This window comes from Halichoerus grypus, chromosome 5 (genome assembly GCF_964656455.1).
Source record: "Halichoerus grypus chromosome 5, mHalGry1.hap1.1, whole genome shotgun sequence".
Classification (NCBI taxonomy): Eukaryota; Metazoa; Chordata; class Mammalia; order Carnivora; family Phocidae; genus Halichoerus; species Halichoerus grypus.
Genome location: NC_135716.1, coordinates 156716164 through 156737886, shown reverse-complemented (window position 1 = coordinate 156737886; position 21723 = coordinate 156716164). Strand labels below are relative to the sequence as shown.

General features: G+C 42.0%; 1 protein-coding gene and 1 pseudogene across 2 annotated transcripts; one reads left to right on the top strand and one right to left on the bottom strand.

The window, feature by feature from the left end:
- Positions 1–2387: 2387 nt before the first annotated feature.
- Positions 2388–5146, bottom strand: LOC118542553 (adenylyl cyclase-associated protein 1-like; annotated as a pseudogene).
- Positions 5147–8300: 3154 nt separating this feature from the next.
- Positions 8301–14362, top strand: EXO5 (exonuclease 5). 2 transcript variants are annotated; one of them, XM_036102876.2, is made up of 3 exons: positions 8308–8473; positions 9018–9186; positions 12852–14362. In XM_036102876.2, the coding sequence occupies exons 2-3, from the start codon at positions 9156–9158 to the stop codon at positions 13985–13987; spliced, it is 1167 nt and encodes a 388-aa protein (XP_035958769.2). In that variant the 5' UTR covers positions 8308–8473; positions 9018–9155; the 3' UTR covers positions 13988–14362. The 2 variants fall into 2 exon arrangements, with proteins under 2 accessions (XP_035958771.2, XP_035958769.2); XM_036102878.2 differs by lacking the exon at positions 9018–9186 and having other exon boundaries at positions 8301–8473.
- Positions 14363–21723: the final 7361 nt, after the last annotated feature.

Genomic DNA, 21723 nt, shown 5'->3' with positions numbered 1-21723 from the left:
AGAGGTAGGGTGTGACTTTCTAATAAGCATTAATGAATGAATGAGAGCATTAATTAACATTGCTTATGTTGTGAAAGCTGAGCACCAAGACTAGGACCACATGGTTTTGTACATGTTCATTTTTCAATCTGGTAAACGTTTATTACAGTTTTAGTGATTCTGTAAAATGGTAATGGATTTCCCCTGATTTCCATCCCACAGCCACTACTCCAGTTATAAACCAAAGCCTGGCATCTAGATCCTCCGTTGTAGCTGGTGCTACTTCAGAGTTCCATCTCCCATTTTCCTCCTTCCCATGTGGGCTCTGACTGAGCCCAGTAGATTAGTTGAGACTCTGGTCAAATAACACAAATCATTTGGGGGCAATTTAAGTCTCAAAGTGGGGGTGTTACTAGAGGGATATTGGGGTATTCTGTAATTCATAGGCTGCAACACATTCTAACAGCAGACTGGAACTAGGACCTGAAGCACTTGAGAAAACCCAGGCAGCTTTCTCTCCATCTCTCACCTGTGCTTTTTATGTTTTTTTTTAACACCTTGTAGCAAATTACAGTTACCATCAGCTCCAGATTTTATATATATTGTTTCCATCACCCAGAAAAAAGATACTGTCTTCTCTTTCTTACTTCCTATCTTAAAATCCTAGGAAAGTTCTCTTATTGGCCCAGCCAGGTCAGGTGCCCACCTCTAGGTAGGCAGAGAACTTCTGTGGGAACCATGTGGATGGTGTGAATTGGGTGGGGGGTGTCTGGAGGGGCAAGAGAGCAGAAAGCGTTACTGTTCATAGAATTCCAGATCCTAACTCACTTTTTGACAACAGCTCATAGGATCAGAATTTTAGAACTGGACAGGGTCTAGGAATTCACTTAATTAGAACTCCTCACTTTAGGGACACCTGGGTGGCTCAGTCAGTTAAGTGTCTGCCTTCTGCTCAGGTCATGATCCCCGGGTCCTTGGATTGAGTGCTGCATTAGGCTCCTTGCTCATCGGGGAGCCTGCTTCTCCCTCTGCCTGCCACTCCCCTTGCTTGTGCTTTCTGTCTCTGACAAATAAATAAAATCTTAAAAAAAAAAAAACTCACTTTATAGATGAAGAAACAGAGTCCCCCTTAATTATTCATGTCCTTTGCTTGAGTTGTATTTTTTTTTATTAAATATTTTATTTATTTATTTGACAGAGAGAGACACAGCGAGAGAGGGAACACAAGCAGGGGGAGTGGGAGAGGGAGAAGCAGGTTTCCCGCGGAGCAGGGAGCCTGATGCGGGGCTCGATCCCAGAACCCTGGGATCATGACCTGAGCTGAAGGCAGACGCTTAACGACTGAGCCACCCAGGCGCCCCTTGAGTTGTATTTTTGAGCATTTTTTCTCCAGGTTTAGCTTAGCTTTCCAAACACCTGCCCTTAATGGCTACACAAAGCTGTTCTTTGCCATTCTAAGTTTTATTTCTTAGATCTGCTACTGCTTCAGGAGGTCTTAATAACTTTAGAGCCTATCCATTGGTTTTGCCTATTTCCGCCTGTTCCTTCTTTCTGGTTATCTTACAGGCACTTCTCCCTCTGCTGATCACATAAATGCTCTTCCCCGGGGCTATGTCCTTAGGCATGGTCTTTTCTCAAACTACACATTTTGTCTGATTTTGTTAACATCTCAACACTTTTTAAATCTACATCTCTATCTTAGGAATCTCTCCTGAACTCCAGAACATTATAGTCAACATCCTACTGAATATCTCCATTTGGATATCCCATAGTCACCTCAAAGTATGTCCAAAACTCAACTTATAATCTTTTCAATGAAATCTGTACCCTCAATCCAGGGAGTGGTACCACCCTCTATCCAATTCTCCAGTTTAAACTTCCTCCTCCTCATCCATCACCTCCCTCAGTCACTAAGTCCTATATATTCTATTTGGGATCTCTTCACTATCTTCTTCTCCATTCCCATTGTCAGTTCTTTAATTAGGCTGTTAGCATGTCCTAACTGCTTAAATAGGGTTCCAACTGGTTTTTCTATAATCTGGACTCATCTTTTTTTTTTAAGTTTATTAATTGGTTCTATTTTCTGTATAACTTTAAGTACATAAAGTTTTATTTCTACAGGCCTCGGGAAATGGGTCAAAGACACAGGACAATCTCTTCCCACCAAAAAAGTAGCATATTTTGGTAGGTGTCCTAGAGAGAAAAAGTGTAATTTACATTAGCAGTGCTGTGCAAGATTCTTACATAAGACCTAAAACCAGGCTGCAGTGGAGATTTTCATCCTTTGTTCAGGTGCCCAGACAGAAACCAAAAGCAGTTGAGCATGACGGGGCAGAGGAGGCAGTGAAGGTGGAGGACAGGCACCTAGCACGGAAGGAGGAAGGAATTCCAGATTCCTTGGAATGGTGTGTTTTCCTTTTTTTTTTTTTTTTTTTTTTCTTGTTTTAAGTCGTCTCTATAGGAAGGTGCTGGGCAGGGATCCCAGTGAAAGGAAGGGGCCAAGACTCCTTAAACTGGCCTGGGTGCAGGGCACTGCCGCAGCCGCTCACACAGGAGAACCTACTCTCGCAGGTTCAGGCAGACCCAGGACGGAACGCAGAATGAAAGGAATGCTTATGGGAAACAATTTTGCTTGGAATGCTAGCTGGCCAAGTTTCAGCCTTTGGTCCGGTGCAACCCCTGCCTCACTTGTCAACAGTGAAAAATTAGTTTGGTTAGAAGAATCAGCTAGAATCACACCAGCCTCTGCTAACTTCATGCTCATTGTTAGAAAAAGATGAACTTGTGTGAACATTCTGATCTGTTAATCCCTGGGGACTGCTTTATTCTTCCCAAAAGGTTGTTTGTTGGTCAAATAGCCCCCAAAGGCTGAAAGCTTAAACACACCAGTCCTGGTGTGCGGCTCCTTAAGAATGATGGACTGGCTGGGGCGCCTGGGTGGCTCAGTTGGTTAAGTGACTGCCTTCGGCTCAGGTCATGATCCTGGAGTCCCGGGATCGGGTCCCGCATCGGGCTCCCTGCTCGGCAGGGAGTCTGCTTCTCCCTCTGACCCTCCCCCCTTTCATGCTCTATCTCATTCTCTCTCTCAAATAAATAAATAAAATCTTTAAAAAAAAAAAAAATTAAAAAAAAAAAAAAAAAAGAATGATGGACTGGCGGTGTGGTTGAGCCGATAGGGAAAAGCCGCACCTTCCTGCAGATCAACTGACCTGCTCTCCCGCCCCAAATCTCAGCCTGAGGTATATTTCAGTGAAGGCAGGTAGCTGTGCTTCTCAGGGCAGAGAAGCAGTTTAAGAGCAGACAGGTAGAGGAAATCTAGAAAAGAACTGTCTTGATAGAGATTTATCCCGTGGTGTGAGGGAGAGGGCAAAGGACCCAGTGGCACTTCGCTTATCCAGCAGTTTCGTCACAGTGGTGACCAATTCTGCCCATTCCATAGGGTCTTGAACTGCTCAGGGACTGGGAATTTATTAAAGTCACCGCCTTCTGCAGGAATGAGGAAACGCATCTCAGAAGATTTGGCACTGGGGCGCTCCTGGGTGGCTCAGGCAGTTAAGCATCTGCCTTCAGCTCAGGTCATGATCCTGGGGGTCCAGGGATTGAGCCCAGAGTCAGGCTCCCTGCTCAGCGGGGAGTCTGCTTCTCCCTCCCCCACTACCCCAATCCCCTGCTCATTCTCTCTTTTTCTCAAATAAGTAAATAAAATCTTTTAAAAAAGAAAGTTTGGCAGTAACTATCTTGCAATCCAGGGAATTCTTGCTTGGAATGTGGCAGCCATCTGTTTTGTTGATGAAAATGGTTGGCACTTTACCCATTACCTGAACTTTGACATCCCTACTATTGATTATCTCCATAATGCCTACCATGTCATCAAACACCAGACCAAGTTTCTTAGTTATCTACTGTAATGGAGTTAATTTTGCCCTTGATTTGCAATGTCATGTTCACACACTTGTATATGTAAGCCACCTGTTTCAGCTCTGTGTCATCAATCACCAGGCTGGAAACATTCTCCTGATTTTCCACTCTCCACTTCTTGGCCTCCAGTTCAAATACAGCTGGCTCCTTCTTTGTGGTTGGTTTGGGGGATGGACTGACTCCTGGCTTAGGTGCAGAGAATGGTTTGGGGCCACTTCATATTGGACCACTCTGAGCCTTCAGGGCAGGGTTCTTGTGAGTCTTCATGTCATCAGATACATGTTTAAGGGCATGTGTGATGCTCTCCCCCCGATTAATCTGTGCAAACAGTGCTGAGTGGGAAGCAGACTCATCTGAGCCTGAATGGTGGGGACTTCTATGGGGAGGGTCTGTTGGGGTGGTGGGGGACCTGATTCAGCAGAAGGGCCAGATGGCAATCCACTTAGCTCTGCCACAGGCCCCGTTTTGGTCCAGGCCAGTCCAGTGGGACAGGTAGCTCTGTCCATATACTCGAATAAGCTTTGATGCAGTCCGCAGGCTTCTCGTCAACATCTTTGTGCTCCTTGAGGACTAGGTTTGTATAAAACATGGCAGCATCATTCATTCCTTTCACATAGGGACCAGGCTCTTGGGAGCCACAGCCACTCAACCCAGGGCCTGCATACTTTTGCTGACAGCTGACAGGTGATTGAACAACTTGCTGCCTCGGTTCTCCCTGAAGGTTACCACTTCTTGGATCTGCTCTGAGATGGGTGCCAACAAATCAGAAAGCTTATTAAGCCTGTTGGCTCCTGGCAGTGAGAAGCTGTAACCAAGAGAGGTTGCTCCAACTTCAGACCTGTGTGGACCATCCCCGCATGTTTCTGCACATCTCCCCCAATCTCTTTACTGATCTTCAGGTACTCTGCCACAGGACCGGCAAGCAGCGAGTCAAACACTTGCACATATGGGGCGGCTCCTGCTCTCAGAGCACTGTCTCCAGACCCACAGTGCATGTCAGAGGCATGGGATACTGCCTCCAGGCGGCCCACTGCCCTGTCCAGTCTTTCTACCAGATTTTGCATGTCAGCCATAATGTATCACCTGCTCAGAGTTCTGCCTCCCCTCCAGACTTGGACTCATTTTTCTATCCTCCCCACTGCTGCTAGAGTGATCATTCCAAAACACATATTTAATCAAACTTAATCTAATTGAATCACATTGCTTAAAACCCCTCAATGGGTTCTCATAACTTGAAGGTAAACTTCATCTTCTGTATTCTTCTTAATACAGAACACTTGGCATAGAGCATTACCTATTTTTCCGGCAGTGGCTCCCAAATCTCCCCTCAAGCAGACTTTGCTCTAGTCATAAAGACCTTATAGTCCTGTAAATATTCCATTCAATATATTGCATGGTTTCTGGTCCTCAACTGTGCTATTTTTCTTTGTTCTGCCTAATTTCTTTGTTCAGTTAGCTCCTACTTATCCTCCCAGATTAAATTTGTGTCACATCATCAGGGAATACTACACACAATTTATGCCTTCTCAGATGAACACTTGAATTTTTGGCTGAATTTACTAAATAATGAGATAGGCCTTATCGTACAAGATTTTTAAAATCAAAGACTGACAACATGGGATTTTAATTTTATAATATCACTCTGGAATCAGTGTGTAAGACCATGGGGTTAACATGAAGCAATAGTCATACAACAGTGCACAATTTCAATTTGCTTCAAGTTGTTGCTTGCTTTACTTCCTTTTCTTATCCTTGCTACTATAGGTTTGCATTTCCAAAAAGAAAAAGAAAAAAAAATCTAATCTTTGCTCTAGGCTCTGTTTTCTCTAAGACTCTGGCTAAGGCAAACTTATAACCCCAGTTTGATTAATCAGGGTTAAGGGGACAATTTTTGGATTTGTCTTCGAGGTATTAGGGAAATAGACTTCCTTTTTTTTGCCACTAGACACAAATCTGGAAGGCTATATTCCTGGAAGCTACTGGCAGTGGAAAAGGAGGGAGGCTGCTTAGAAATGGAGCAAACACAGAAGATCCAAGAAATGGAGATAGAAAACTCAATTCTGGTCACACTATTTGATCCCTGGATCAAGCCTCACCTGAAGCTGTAGAAACCTGGGTTTCCAATCTCTTATAAATGAATAAACCCTAATTGATTCAAAGCTTCAAATGTCCTACATCTGAAGCTGACTGTTTTTAGAAGAGCCATGCCTCAGTCTTACATCCTTAGCACAGTCTGACATCCTTAGCTCATTTCCCCCTCCCTCAGGGCCATTTTCTCTGGCTCTCTCCAAGCAAGCAATGCCCTTTTCAATTACCAGAAATAGGTGTTTGGCTAAAGAGAGGCTGATCTTAATATGTGGAAGAAAAGATTTTCAAATGCAGAATATTGCCAATGGGCTTCTCTTGAGCATATAAAAATTATGTTAATAATTGTTCTAGCACCTGTGAGGAACACAAATGAGCAAAATAAATTCCCTGCCCTTAGGCTCTGATGCCCTAGAGCAGCACTGTCCAAGAGAAATACAAGTGAGCCACAACACAAATGTCATCACATAGGTAATTTAAAATTTTTAAATTTTAAATTTTAAAATTTTCTGGCAGCTACATTAATATAATAAAAATAAGTAAAATTAACTTTAAAATATATTCATTTGACCCAATATATCCAAAATATTATAATTTCAACATGTAATCAATATAAAAATTATGTGTTATTTTCATTCTTTTTTTTTTTGGTACTAAGTCTTCAAAATCTAGTATTTTGTAGTTAAGAGTAGATCTTTTTGGACTAGCCACATTTCCAGTGCTCAAGAGCACCACATGTGGCTAGTGGTTACTTCATTGGACAGTGCAGCTCTAGAGAGTAATCATACAGAGAAACACTTTTATCATATAGACTCTTATATGATAGACTGTAATCAGTGCGATGTTAGAGGTACAAATCCCGTGCTCTGAAAGAGGAAGGAAAGATGGAAAGAGAGGCAAGCAGATCATTTGAGTCTAACAGTATTTCCATGGTTACAGATATCCCTGGAGATGGATGAACTGTATCAGTGAGTTTTGTATAGGAATGGGCCTTACATGCCCACACTTCTTAGGATATAGCCTTTTGGGGAAAGGGCATCACTTCCTAAAATTTGAGTCCCACAGTGTTGAGAATGAAAGCCTTGGGGAACATGATCCTACTGTCTTGGGAATCTCTCCTGCTCCACTCCCCCCAGCAGCATACCCTACACTGCAAACTTCATTTGAAGACAGGTCCATGTGTGAAAGGGTTGAGGAGAGGCTTTCCTGGCTTTGGAAGTTACATTTTGGCTACAGAAGATTATACTGGGGAGGAGGAAGAAACCTTCTCCAGCCTCAACCCAGCAATGCCTACTCATTTCACTTGATTAAAAAGATTGTCCTCAACTTTCATATTTCTAAGATCAAGGACGTTTTCCTACACAACCACAAAATCATTATCACACCCAGGGTACTTATAATTGATAGATACTATTATCTAATATACAAGTCACATTTAATTTCCCCAACTGTCCTTTCTAGTATTCTGTATTTTATTTTTAAGAAATCTTTGCCTATTTTGAAGTCCAAACAATAGTTTACTGTATTATATTCTAAAAGCTTTCTAGTTTAGCTTTTCACATTTAGGACTTTAATACTCCTGGAATTGATTTTTGTGAGGTCTCATTTATTTTTTTTCATAAGGATACCCTATCGTCACAGAACCTTCATCGAAAAGACCATCTTTTCTCCGTTGCTATGTGATGCCACCTTTATTGTAAAATAAATTTCCCATATGTGATAAAACTGTAAAGAAAAGCAAGGAAGGGACTGTCCTAAAAGTCAGGCTAGTGTGTTTCCTCCGGAAGGGGGCATGGGAGTGTATTTGGAAAAGAACTTTCGCTTTTCTGTTTTTGATCTAACGATGACATATCTTTTCAATACTTAATATTTACCTTTATTTTCTATTTCAGAATATAGCTGTGTTTATAAAGGTTAAAAGACGGGCGCCAGCATCTTTGCAAAGGGAGTTCGTGGTTGTTCTCAGCTGGGAACGCCGGCGCGAGAAGCAAGGTGGTGCGGAACCCAAGAAAGACAAAGCCAAGACGGCAGCACTGAACGGACAGAGGCCGGTGCACCGCCGGGAGAGGGCCGCGCCCTCACCTCTCTCGGACCCCGGCTTGCAGCTAGCCGGGAGCCCCGCCGCAGGGAGAGCTTCCGGGTCAGGCGACAGCGCGGTTCCGTCCAGAATGAAGCCACACGCACAGCCCGCGCGCGCGGGGACGGCCTGCCCAAACACTACCCCTCACCTTAGCGGCCTCCTCGCCCCGCCGCGAAAGGGAGTCCGCTCGGGCCCGGGACTCGCGAGGACCAGGCGGCGCCGCTGAGGCCTCTGGGAGGGGGCGGGTCTGGGGCGGCCGCTGAGCATTCTGGGTGTGCTTTCCACCCGGGGCTGCGCCGACCCCGCTGCTCTCTGCCCACGCTCCGCCTGCTGGTCGTGGGCAGCGTCCGCCAGCACTTCCGAGGCCGCGGCGGAGCCGGGAAGAGCCCGCGGTTCGAAGGAGTAGCCAAGGTTAGGGCAAGGCCGGCGAATGGGGGTGGGGAGCTGAGGGGCTGTGGTGTGGAGCGCAGGGGTCTGTCCCCGCTGTCCCCGCGGCCCCCGAATGGGAGCGGTCCCCGGGCAGCGGCTCGTCGTGTCTGCCCTCGCAGGCCAGGCTCCTGTGGCTTCTGGACCTTTTGCGGAGGTCCGCTGGGACCCCTTCCCGAGGCCGGCGACCCCTTGCTGTCATTTCCGGCTCCTCCAAGACGTGGTGGGGAGTGCTCAGTAAACTTTAGGGCAGACGTGGAATTCCTGGGCCGACAGTTGTTTGGGGCTCTTGGAAAGGTCCCTGCTGAAGGCGAGCGCTCTCGGAGCCCAGAAGTCCGGGCTGCTCCGAACAAGTCAGGATGTTGAGGGTGAAGGTCGTGGCAGCCCCACAGGCAGCAGGAACCCATCAAAGAAAAGCCTCTCACCTGAGTCTCTGCTGAGCACCTGGGCTGAGGTTTGGGGCTGGAAGAGGGAACTGATCTTGGACTCCTGGGGGACTTTTGGTTATTTTTGACTCTTTTGCTTGCAGGGAGCAAAGATTGGATTAAGTAACTACAGCCGGGTTGTGGGAAAACGAAGAGGTCATGGAGAATTTGATCCAGGAGAGGGGCAAGCGTTACCTAGTATCTGGGATGGGCAACAGCCTGTGCCGAGGGGATCAGAGAGGATGATATGCTGCAATGTGAGGGACTGGTCAGGTGAGAAAGGACCAAAAGTCCCCGTTTTGCCATAGTACGGCGCAGAGTTGCTAATCTGGATTCCTCAATGCAGACCTGGTTTTTCAGAGCTCCTTTCTCCTCCCCTAGCCGTGTGTCATTTTAGCATTCTGCACTACCTGGTGAGGAGAAAGATCAGCCAAGTCCCAGGGGAGTAGAAGTTTCCTCTCTCCTAAAGTTTAATCTCATTTGTCAGAGGGAATAGATAGACTATCATCCCTTCCTTGGGAAGGGGAAGGAGATCCACATTTGTTGAATGTTAGTATGTATATAATGTTTTATCATTATTTTGGGTAGCTGAGTAGGGTTGGAAGGAGTACTCTAAAGTGTTAGTAGCTTCAGGAAAAGGAAAAACTTGCCCAAGAATACTCATGAGGCAAGTAGCATCCTACTAAATACTACTGACCTAGTCAGGATAAGGTTTAGAATCTAGATCCATAGGACCCCAGACTCTTGACACTGGTATTGCTGGTATTTCCTGAATATTTTATTTCATTCACTTACCACCTAATAATTGTTGCCATTCCTATGTACTACCTGTATTGTTATTGTCATATTTTAAATTTTTTACTTTCATTTATTTAAAAACCAAACTTGTCCTAAGAAACACTCTCTATGAAATTATGCATTTGATGGAAACTCTAATAGCTTTATATTCTGAGATACATCTAAAAATGTTGACCTTTGTGCCATGTAAAATCATCTCATGTTAGAAAGATACAAACTTGCATTAGGGACACAATGTACTGCATCATGCTCTTGCCTGGATTTTTTCTGCATAGGAAAGTCCAGGCAATACATCTGAGTCTAAATTGTCCATCATCAGTGTATTGTTTTCTTCCTTTAGATGAATAATTCCACAGAGAATGCCCCCTTTTTGTGTCTTCTCTGCAAAACATTTCACTTAACCTGTTCAGGGCTACCCTATTCTCAGTATGTAAAACAAGTACAAAGTCCATACCTCAAGAGCTTACTCTCTCTTTGGGAGTTAATACTCACACATGAATTAATCTAAAACAGTACTGTCCAATAGAACTTTCTGTGGTCAGGGAAATGTTCTGTATCTTTGCCTTATGATGTACTACCCACTAGCCACATGTAGCTGTTGAGCACTTGAAATGTGCCTAATGCAACAGAGAAATTGAGTTTTAAATTTTATTTCATTTTAGTTAATTTAAATAGCCACATGTGGCTGATGGCTACATATTGGACAGCCCAGGTCTAAATATTTGGGAAAAAAATTTTTTTTCAAGGTCCATTGATTTGGATTTAATGCCCTCCCACTTGGGGGGGGGGAACACCCCAATATATGTTAATTGCCATTTAACTTCAGTTTCTTGACAGAGGGTAAAGATTCTCTCCAACTTACAGGGACTTCATAGTCCAACTAACATTACTCATTTTGAAACATCATCATCTAAGGCACATTTATAATTTAAGACACTTTTTAAAAAAAAAGATTTTATTTATTTATTTGAGAGAGAGAGAGTGCATGAGAGGGGTTAGGGTCAGAGGGAGAAGCAGACTCCCCACTGAGCAGGGAGCCCGATTCAGGACTCAATCCCAGGACTCCAGGATCATGACCCGAGCCGAAGGCAGTCGCTTAACCAACTGAGCCACCCAGGCACTGCTTATAATTTAAGACACTTGTACAAATGTGTAGCTTCTGTGTTTTATTACTATTAAAGTATATCCTATACTTTATAGGATATAAGCAGAAGTCTTCACATTGTATTACATTGCAAATAACTTTTATTCCAGCTATATCTATGTTTTCTTTCATTAGGGACATTTAGAGTATTTAAAAATGAGTTAGGTACAACCATAACTAATATTAATACCATTTTCAAGGTATCAATTCTTAAGCTTTTAATATGGGAGTTGGTGCAGTCAGTTTATTCATTGCTTATTAGATTAGCAAAGAGAAAACTTGGCTCAAAGTTACCTCAATCAGTTTAAATTCTGTGTCAGATTATTTTCCTGGCACCCAAAGTCAAATACTGGTGGAGTGGTCATAACCTTGTTTTGTTTTGTCTTGTCTCTATGCTAGATTAGATATGTGAGGTTAGGAAGAAGGCTTAAGAAGAGTATCTTTACAGGATAATTTGCCTAGTTTCTTAGGATTAAAAATGTTTGAGAGACCAAGCAAATCAAACATAATGTGTGGTCTTTGTTTCCTGGTTTAAAGAAAAGCTATCCAAGACATTTTAGGGCAGTTGGGAAATTTGAGTACGGATGGTAGTATTAGGGAATTATTAATTTTGTTAGATGTGATAACAATATTGTAGTTAATGTAGGAGAATGTCCTTATCTAGAAATGTATACTGAAGCATTTATACCTGAAATGTCATGATATCTATAATTTACTTTAAAATAGCCAAACTAAAATAATCCAAAAAAATGCACACATGAAAGATGCAAATACAACAACGTATCAACAGTTGTTTATCTACATTGTATGTATATAGGTGTTCATTGTTCTATTTCTCTGTATATGTGAAATTTCTTGCAGTAAAAGTTTTAAAAAGAGTACCTGTCCCACAGTAGAGTAGTGAGGTATTGGATGTGAAGCACTTGGCTCAGTGTCTGACACTCAATAACTGCACAATAAAATATTCACTATTATAGCAGATACAGTGGTATTTTATAACGCTTATTGACAGATATTTTCCATCATAAGCTAATTTCTTGTGGAAGGAAAAACTAAACTTAGTGGGAAACACCAATTTCTGTAATGTTAGGAGGGTAATTTGTAAAGTCAGTATGGGTAAAATAGAACCCACCAAGAGCTTTTCCTCTTTGCCATTTCCTTGATATATCTCAAATATAAAAAGCAACTAATTTCCACATGTTGCTGTGAACATCCTCTCTCATTACTTCATGCCAATAATTTGTGTGTGAGCAGATCTATTTGTATTTATTTATAGTTAGTCTTTGAATTTTGCCATACTGTGTTCCTGAGAGCTACATTTAAAAACAGTCATTATGGAGCTGATTTTTCTCAAGGAACAGTTTGTAATTTTATTTTCCTAGTCAAGGACTTTGTATCGAAGGAATTGTAGAAGTGGACATGGTTTTACCAACATTGCCCCAACATTTACAAAGATCTGTACTCACTTAAAATAATGAAATAATGTCCCAAGTCAGGAGAATTTTGAAGCAGAAAAGGCAAACCTCAATCTCCTTTTGTTTTATTATTATTTTTTAAAGATTTTATTTATTTATTTGACAGAGAGCGAGAGAGGGAACACAAGCAGGGAGAGTGGGAGAGGGAGAAACAGGCTTCCTGCTGAGCAGGGAGCCCGATGTGGGGCTCGATCCCAGGACCCTGGGATCATGACCTGAGCCCAAGGCAGACGCTTAACTGACTGAGCCACCCAGGCGCCCCTGACCTCAATCTCCTTTTAAATGAAGAGATTGAGGCCAAGGCAAATCTGTTACATTACTAATTGGTCATAAATAGATAGGCTTCTATTATTTAACACTACATCTAGAACTAATGATGTACTGTATGTTGGCTAATTGAATTTAAATAAAAAAAATAGGCTACTTTAAAGAATGTAAATAGTCATGATTCTTTTAACCTTATTAGAATTTGACAGTGCTTTGGAGAAATTTTTTATTTGGATAATACATTTCTTTAACAGGATATGCAGGGCTTTGTGCCATGGCAGAGACTGGGGAAGAGGTGTCAGCAGAGGCCTCAGGGTTCTCAGACTTGAGTGACTCAGAGTTTCTAGAGTATCTGGACCTGGAAGATACTCAAGAGTCAAGTGCTTCACTTAGCAAGCCTGGCCCTTCTTCTGAACTCCCTGGGAAGGATGGCAAGCTCATCAGCTTACCAAAGTGGAAAAGACGATTGGATGTCTCATCACCTATTGAGCGATTCCACCTTAAATATTTGTATGTCACTGAGCTGTGTACTCAGGATTGGTGTGAACAGCAAATGGTATATGAGAAGGAGCTTCCTGGTTTCTTGGCTCCTGAGAAGGCAGCTGTTTTGGACTCTGGTGCCAGCATCCACCTAGCTAGAGAACTAGAAGTTCATGATCTTGTGACTATCCCCATCAATACTAAAGAAGATGCTTGGGCAGTTAAGTTTCTGAATATATTATCAATGATTCCTATCTTGCAGTCAGAAGGACGCATCAGAGAGTTTCCAGTGTTTGGAGAAGTGGAGGGTGTGCTGCTCGTTGGAGTAATTGATGAGCTGCACTATACAGCCAAGGGGGAACTGGAACTGGCTGAACTTAAGACACGCAGGCGCCCTGTGCTCCCTCTGGAAGCCCAGAAAAAAAAAGACTGTTTTCAAGTCAACCTGTACAAATACATCTTTGATGCCATGGTTCAAGGGAAAGTGACCAGTGCCAGCCTAATCCACCACACAAAATTATGTCCAGACAAGCCGCTAGGACCTTCAGTGCTGAGGCATGCCCGGCAGGGAGGCTTCTCTGTGAAGTCCTTGGGTGACCTCATGGAGCTAGTCTTCTTGTCTCTAACACTGTCTGACCTCCCAGTTATTGATATCCTGAAGATTGAGTACATCCACCAAGAGACTGCCACTGTGCTGGGTACAGAGATTGTGGCCTTCGAAGAGAGCGAGGTGAAAGGCAAAGTGCAGCACTATATGGCCTACTGGATGGGCCACCGAGAGCCTCAAGGGGTTGATGTGGAGGAGGCTTGGAAGTGCCGGACATGCAACTATGCAGATATCTGTGAGTGGAGGAAGGGTGGTGGGATGCCCAGCTCCATTCTAGAGCCCCAAGCCAAAAAAGTGAAATGAATAGAAGTGTATGCCTTCTTCAGGAACTTCAGCTTACATCAGCAGAATAAAAGAGGACCAGTCGTTGAGCTTGGCTTTCATGGAGAGTGTTCTTATTTTGGTTCTTTTCATATTTCCTCAAATTCTAACCAGTTAAATCATGACCAAGGTTCAAGGGTGAGTGGGAGGAATCTGGGATTATATGGTCTCTGGAACTTTGCTGTGAATTGCCAAGAAGACAGTTGCTCATCATGGCTTGAGCAAAAGGTATCCTTCAGCAATCATTGCTTTCCTAAGAAGATTCTGAAGTTTCTATTAAGTCTTTTCCCTATTTTTTATTAGTCAAGGCTTTCTACATTTTATATAATAAAATAAAATGAAAGGCTGTCCAGGTCAGTTGAACTGATTTTTTTTTTCCCCCCATAATCTCAATCCCTCAAAGATGACCACTATAAATAGTTGTATGGTATTCCAAGCCTTTAAGTACATAACATAAACATATTTCTGAAGCAGAATTAGTGGAATGAGCACACCAAGAATTTAAAATAAGCATAATAAATATGCTCAAAGAAGTAAGGGAAAATGAAGCAGGAGTAGGAGATCATAAAAAATGAAAACATTAGATATAAAAAATATAATACATGAAGTAACATGTAACATTTACACCTTACAATACCACTCCTAGGGGTAGGCCAAGGGAAGCTCTTACACATACCAAGAAGAGTATACTTTGTAGTACTTTCACAATAGCAAAACCTAAACCTAGAAAGTATCCAGGTGCCCATCATCAGGAGAGTGTGGGTAATGTATAGCAGCCAAAATAAATGAGCCACAATGACGTGTAACATGGGTGAATCTTAGCACAATATTAAATGAAAGGATAAGCCCCCAAAGGTTACATACGGTACAGTGCCCTTTTTATAAAGGGAGAACCAATAAAATTAAAAACTTTTTTTTAAAGACTTTATTTATTTGAGAGAGAGAGCACAAGAGGGGGTAGAGTCAGAGGGAGAAGCAGACTCCCCGCTGAGCAGGGAGCCCGATGTGGGGCTCGATCCCAGGACTCCGGGATCATGACCTGAGCCGAAGGCAGTCGCTTAACTGACTGAGCCACCCAGGCGCCCAAAATTAAAAACATTTTAAGGAAAACGTGAAGATAGTGGAGAGGAATCTCAGTGCATTTTAGGAGGCAGTGGAGCCCTTAACTGTAAACATCACCAAAGAGGCCAGAGGAAAGAATGATACGGGTATCACCTGGAAGGAAAAGACTTGTTTATGCAGACACTACTGGAGAATTTGCATAAGTAGATGGAGGGGAGAGAAGAGTTGGCAGGGGTGGGGTTTCCATATGAACTAGAAGGCCAAGAACCAGCAGAACATGGTGAATATTGTTAATGTGACTCCATGTTCTACATGAACTGGTAAAACCTGGACATTTTTGGAGTTATGGTAAATTACCTCTGGAGGTGTTTTGAGCTACACATAAACTTTTCTTATGGACAATGGGAATCTTGTGATAATAACTCTTTCTCATTTACTGAATGAGTGTTATGTGCCAGGCATTGTGCTAAGAACTTTTATGATTAAATCTGTATATCCATTATTATCCCTGATGAGGGAATTGAGGCTTAGAAGCCTTCTAAAACTTGCCTGAGATCCTACAATTTGAAAGTGGGAGACTCCAGCCTAGGTATGTCTGACTGCAGTGCTTATGCTCTTCACCATTATGCTCTAAGATATTTCTTGCTGTTGTTAAGCCTCCTACACTGTATCTTATTCTAGGCCCTAGGAAGTTTGGAATCAAACTGGGGGCATAGTAAGTAAACTGGACTTTATAGGATAAACAGTATTAACAGTCTTCAAGAAAACAACTTGCTCAGAGTTCTGTTGGCATCATCTTAGTTATACTAGAAGCTTTATTTTTTTTAATTTTATTTTATTATGTTATGTTAGTCACCACACATTACATTATTAGTTTTTGATGTAATGTTCCATGATTCATTGTTTGCATATAACACCCAGTGCTCCATGCAATACGTGCCCTCCATAATACCCATCACCCCCCCCCAAAACCCTCAGTTTGTTTCTCAGAGTCCATAGTCTCTCATGGTTCAGCTCCCCCTCCGATTTTCCCCCTTTCATTTTTCCCTTCCTACTATCTTCTTCTTTTTTTTTTTTTAACATATAATGTATTATTTGTTTCAGGGTACAGGTCTGTGATTCATCAGTCTTACACAATTCACGGCGCTCACCATAGCACATACCCTCCCCAATGTCCATCACCCAGCCACCCCATCCCTCCCACCCCCCACCACTCCAGCAACCCTCAGTTTGTTTCCTGAAATTAAGAGTCTCTGATGGTTCGTCTCCCTCTCTGGTTTCATCTTGTTTCATTTTTTTCCTCTTCCCCTATGATCCTCTGCCGTATTTCTCAAATTCCACATATCAGTGAGATCATATGATAATTGTCTTTCTCTGATTGATTTGTTTCGCTTAGCATAATACCCTCTAGTTCCATCCACATCGTTGGAAATGGCAAGATTTCATTTTTTGATGGCTGCATGATATTCCATTGTATACATATGCCACCTCTTCTTTACCCATTCATCTGTCGATAGACATCTGGGCTCTTTCCATAGTTTGGCTATTGTGGACATTGCTGCTATCAACATTGGGGTGCAGGTGCCCCTTCAGATTACTACATTTGTATCTTTGGGATAAGTACCCAGGAGTGCAATTGCTGGGTCATAGGGTAGCTCTATTTTCAACTTTTTGAGGAACCTCCATATTGTTTTCCAGAGTGGCTGCACCAGCTTGCATTCCCACCAACAGTGTAGGAGGGTTCCCCTTTCTCCACATCCTCACCAACATCTGTCATTTCCTGACTTGTTAATTTTAGCCATCTGACTGGTGTGAGGTGGTATCTCATTGAGGTTTTGATTTGGATTTCCCTGATGCCAAGTGATGTTGAGCACTTTTTCATGTGTCTCTTGGCCATTTGGATATCTTCTTTGCAGAAAAGTCTGTTCATGTCTTCTGCCCATTTCTTGATTGGATCATTTGTTCTTTGTGTGTTGAGTTTGGTAAGTTCTTTATAGATTTTGGATACCAGCCCTTTATCTGATATGTCATTTGCAAATATCTCCTCCCATTCTGTCAGTTGTCTTTTGGTTTTGTTGATTGTTTCCTTTGCTGTGCAAAAGCTTTTTATCTTGATGAAGTCCCAATAGTTCATTTTTGCCCTTGCTTCCCTTGCCTTTGGCAATGTGTCTAGGTAGAAGTTGCTGCGGCTGAGGTCGAAGAGGTTGCTGGATTCTTGTCTCACATTTAGGTCTTTCATCCATTTTGAGTCTACTTTTTTGTGTTGTGTAAGGAAATGGTCCAGTTTCATTCTTCTGCATGTGGCTGTCCAATTTTCCCAACACCATTTGTTGAAGAGACTGTCTTTTTTTCCATTGGATATTCTTTCCTGCTTTGTCAAAGATTAGTTGACCATAGAGTTGAGAGTCCATTTCTGAGTTCTCTATTCTGTTCCATTGATCTATGTGTCTGTTTTTGTGCCAGTACCATACTGTCTTGATGATTACAGCTTTGTAATAGAGCTTGAAGTCCAGAATTGTGATGCCACCAGCTTTGTTTTTCTTTTTCAACATTCCTCTGGCTATTCAGGGTCTTTTCTGGTTCCATACAAATTTTAGGATTATTTGTTCCATGAGAAAAGGGAACTTTTAAACACCGTTGGTGGGAATGTAAAGTGGTGCAGCCACAATGGAAAACAGAATGGAGATTACTCAAAAATTAAGAATAGAACTACCATGTGATCCAGCAATACCACATCTGGGTGTTAATACAAAATGAAAACCAAAAACCAAAACACAAACACCAATTTGAAGAAACATATGCACCCCTATATTCATTGCAGCATTATTTACAATAGTCAAGATATGGAAGCAACCTAAGTGCCCAAGAGATGAATGGATAAAGAAAATGTGTGTGTGTGTGCACACATACAAACACACACACACAAAATGGAATGTGAAATATTAGTCATAAAAAAGAATGAAATCTTGCCATTTTTGACAACATGAATGGACCTAGACAGTATTATGCTAAGTGAAATCAGTCAGAGAAAGACAAATACCATATGATTTCACTTATATGTGGGATCTGAAAAACAAAACAAATGAACAAATAAAGCAGAACAGAAATGGACTCATATTTTCCCATATCTGGGAAACACAAATTCCATGATGCATTTATGGAGATAAAACTATAGACAATTACACATTTATTCAGTATTGCAAATATTTATTTAGCACCTATTATGTGCCAGGTTCTGGAGATATAGTCATGAACAAAACTAAAATTCTACCAATATCAATTCCAATGTATGGGTTTTTCCCCACAACCAAGCAATTCTCTGACACCACCTGGTGATAGTGTCAGATCCCACAGGTTAAGAGCTCAGTCCTACAAGGCTGGCCCTCTCCCCCAACTTCAGATGCCAATCACATGTCCATGTTGTCACCTGTGCTTTTGACCTACTGGCTATAGATTGGCAGTTCCAACAATCCCTCCTTGGGTTTGACCAATTTTCTAGGCAGCTCACAGAACTTGGAGAAACACTTTATTCTCTAGATTACCAGTTTATTAGAAAAGAATATATAACTCAGGAACAGTCAGATGGAAGAGATGCATAGGGCAAAGTATGGGAAAGGGGTAAAGAGCTTCCACGCCCTTTCTGGGTCATCACTCTCCCTATACCTCCATGTGTTCACCAACCCAGAAAGTCTCTGAACCCCATCCTTTGAGTTCTTATGGAGACTTCATTACATAGGCAGGATTGATTAAATTATTGGTCACTGGCAATTGATTCAACCACCAGCCTCTCTCCCCTCCCCAGAAGTCAGAGAGTTGGGACTGAAAGTTCCAACCCTCTAATCATATGGTTGGTTCTCCTGGCAGCCAGCCCCCATCCTTAGGTACAGTCCAAAAGTCACTTCATTAATATAATAAAAGACACCATTATCATTAGGAAATTCCAAGAGTTTTAGGAGCTCTGTGCCAGAAATGGGGATGAAGATGAAATATATATTTCTTATTATGTCACAATATCACAAAACAAAAATAATGTGCTTTCATAGAACATATATACAATGAGGGAAAGAAAGGAAAAGGAATAGGAGAAATCAAGGATGGCTCCTAAATTTTTGCTTGAGTAATGAGGTGGTGATGTATTTATCGAACTAGAAGTGCTAGACTGGGGGATGGGAGGGGGCAGGCATTAATGGGTTTGGACATGTGAAGTTGGAGGTGACTTTTAGATATTTAAGGGGAGATTTCAGGTAGGCATAGGAATCAGGGGTCTTCTGTTCAGGGGAGAGGTGAAAGCTGGAGATATATATATTTTTTAGTCATCATCACATAAATGGTATTTAAAGTCATGGACCAAATGAGATCATTTAGAGGAAATTTTCAGAAAGAAAAGACCCAAAGTCAAACCCTTGAGTATTCAAACATTTGGAGGTAGAACAGAGGAAGAGTTTTAGTAAAGGAAATACAGAAGTAGTCTTAGTGAAGTGGGAGAAACTAGATTTTTTGAGATGTTCTAGAAACCAAAATAAGGAAGTGTTTTAATTATGTTGAGTGCTGTTGAGGTCAAATGTAATGAGGACAGAATGGAATTTCATTAGTAACTTTACAAGATCAGTTTCAGGAGAATAGAGTCAAGAAGCCATTAGAGTGGACTGAAGAGAAAATTGGAGGTGAGAAAATGTAGGCAGCAACAAGAAGCAACTCTTAAGAAGAATTTTTCTATGAAGGAAAGTTAAGAAATGGTGCAATTGCTCAAGTGGGCTACAGATCAAGAAAGGATTTTTTTAAAGTAGACTCCATGCCTGCCCTGCATGGAGCCCAACACTGGGCTTGAACTCATGACCCTAGATCAAGACCTGAGCTGAGATCAAGAGTCGGACACTTAACTGACTGAGCCACCCAGGCACCCCAAGAAAAGATTTTAATTTTTAAAAAATTATTTATTTGAGAGAGACAGAGAGAGTGCGCACATGAGCAGGGGTGGAGGGTCAGAGGGAGAGGGAGAAGCAGACACCCCACTGAGCAGTGGCCCAATGTGGGGCTCGATCCCAGGACCCTGAGATCATGACCTGAGCCAAAGGCAGACACTTAACTGACTAAGCCACCCAGGTGCCCCAAAAGGATGTTTTTAAAAGATGAGATATAAAAATATGTTTTTATGACATTGAAAATGCCAGTAAAGTCAATGGCTACTAATATCGAGTGGGCTCTTACTGTTACCGAGCAATAGTACTATATTTCCTTAATCCATTCACTCTCCCACATTCCTAAGTAACTATCATTAGAATCTCAGATGCCATTGACTATAAGATACATAAATATTTCACATACTCTAAAAAAAAAAAATACTGCCAGTTAAACTATGGCATGCCAACATTTGTAAGAAAGCAATTTCGCAGATGTTAAAATATGAAAAGTGTATTAGAATCAATGTAATATCGTATTTCTTTTCTCTCCTCAGACCTCCAATACCTTCTCCCTATCTTCATTTTCAGCTTCCTATTTCACTGAGAAAACAGAAGCACTCAGAAAAGGACATACTCGTTCTCCCACCACCAAATCTGTATGCCTATCTGCATCTGTACCTATAAATTCTGCCTCCCTTTTTATTTCAATAGATGAATGTTCCATACTCACAACTGATCCTTCTGATGTGTACTGGATTCCATCCCTTTTCTCAAGGACTTTCTTTCTGCACCTGTCCCATGTCTCCTATATTGTCAATTTCCCCCTCTACTGTATCATTTTAATTAGCATACATACTATAATTTCTTCCAACTTAAAAAAAAAAATTCTGGACCCCAAATCCATACACAATGACAGCTTTCTTTTTCTACTCACCTTTAAAAAAATCAAACTTTTTTTAAAAAATATTTTTATTTATTTATTTGACAGAGAGAGAGACAGCGAGAGAGGGAGAAGCAGGCTTCCCGAGGAGCAGGGAGCCCGATATGGGACTCGATCCCAGGACCCTGGGATCAGGACCTGAGCTGAAGGCAGACGCTTAACGACTGAGCCACCAAGGTGGCCCCCCCAAAACAAACTTCTTAAAAGTACTGTCTATACTTGCTTTCTACACTTCCTCTCTTCCCATTCTTTCATCCCACTCTTACCAAATTCTTACCAGATTTAATCAAACTTCTACCACTACACCAAAACAGCATGTTTTAACAGCTTCCACATGCTAAATCCAATGGTCAATTCTTAGTTACCATCCTACTTATCACTAGCATTTAACACAGTGGATCAGTCTCCACGTCTTGAAACATTTTCTTCCTTCGATTTTGTAGATCCAAACTCTCCTACTTTTAAGTCTGTCTCACACATTATCTCTTAGTCTTTTTTCTTGAGTCCTCTTCACCTCCTTTGTTGGGACCTAAGCTGGGGCATTGCCAGAAGAAACTGAACTAAGGGTAGATTATTATTTTACACCGCTGATTTAGATTTTCCAGTTCTTAAAAATTCTGATGTCTTTATATTTTTTTTAACGAAAATGATATATACACCTCCTTTTTACAAGCGAGCACAGCTCTCAGGGAAGCCCCAGAGATACTACCCAGAAACCTGCCCCAAAGAGGCCGATGCTTCTGACGCCTTCCGGAAACGAGCTCCACAGCCCTTATGGGAAATGTAGTCCCCTATGAATAGGCTGCACCGCGGAG

What these genes read in the sequence shown, in the direction of transcription:
- EXO5 (XM_036102876.2), top strand. Translation starts at nt 9,156, where the DNA reads ATGATATGCTGCAATGTGAGGGACTGGTCAG. An exon ending in CAATGTGAGGGACTGGTCAG is followed by an intron (nt 9,187 to 12,851) that starts GTGAGAAAGGAC and finishes TTTCTTTAACAG; the next exon opens with GATATGCAGGGCTTTGTGCC.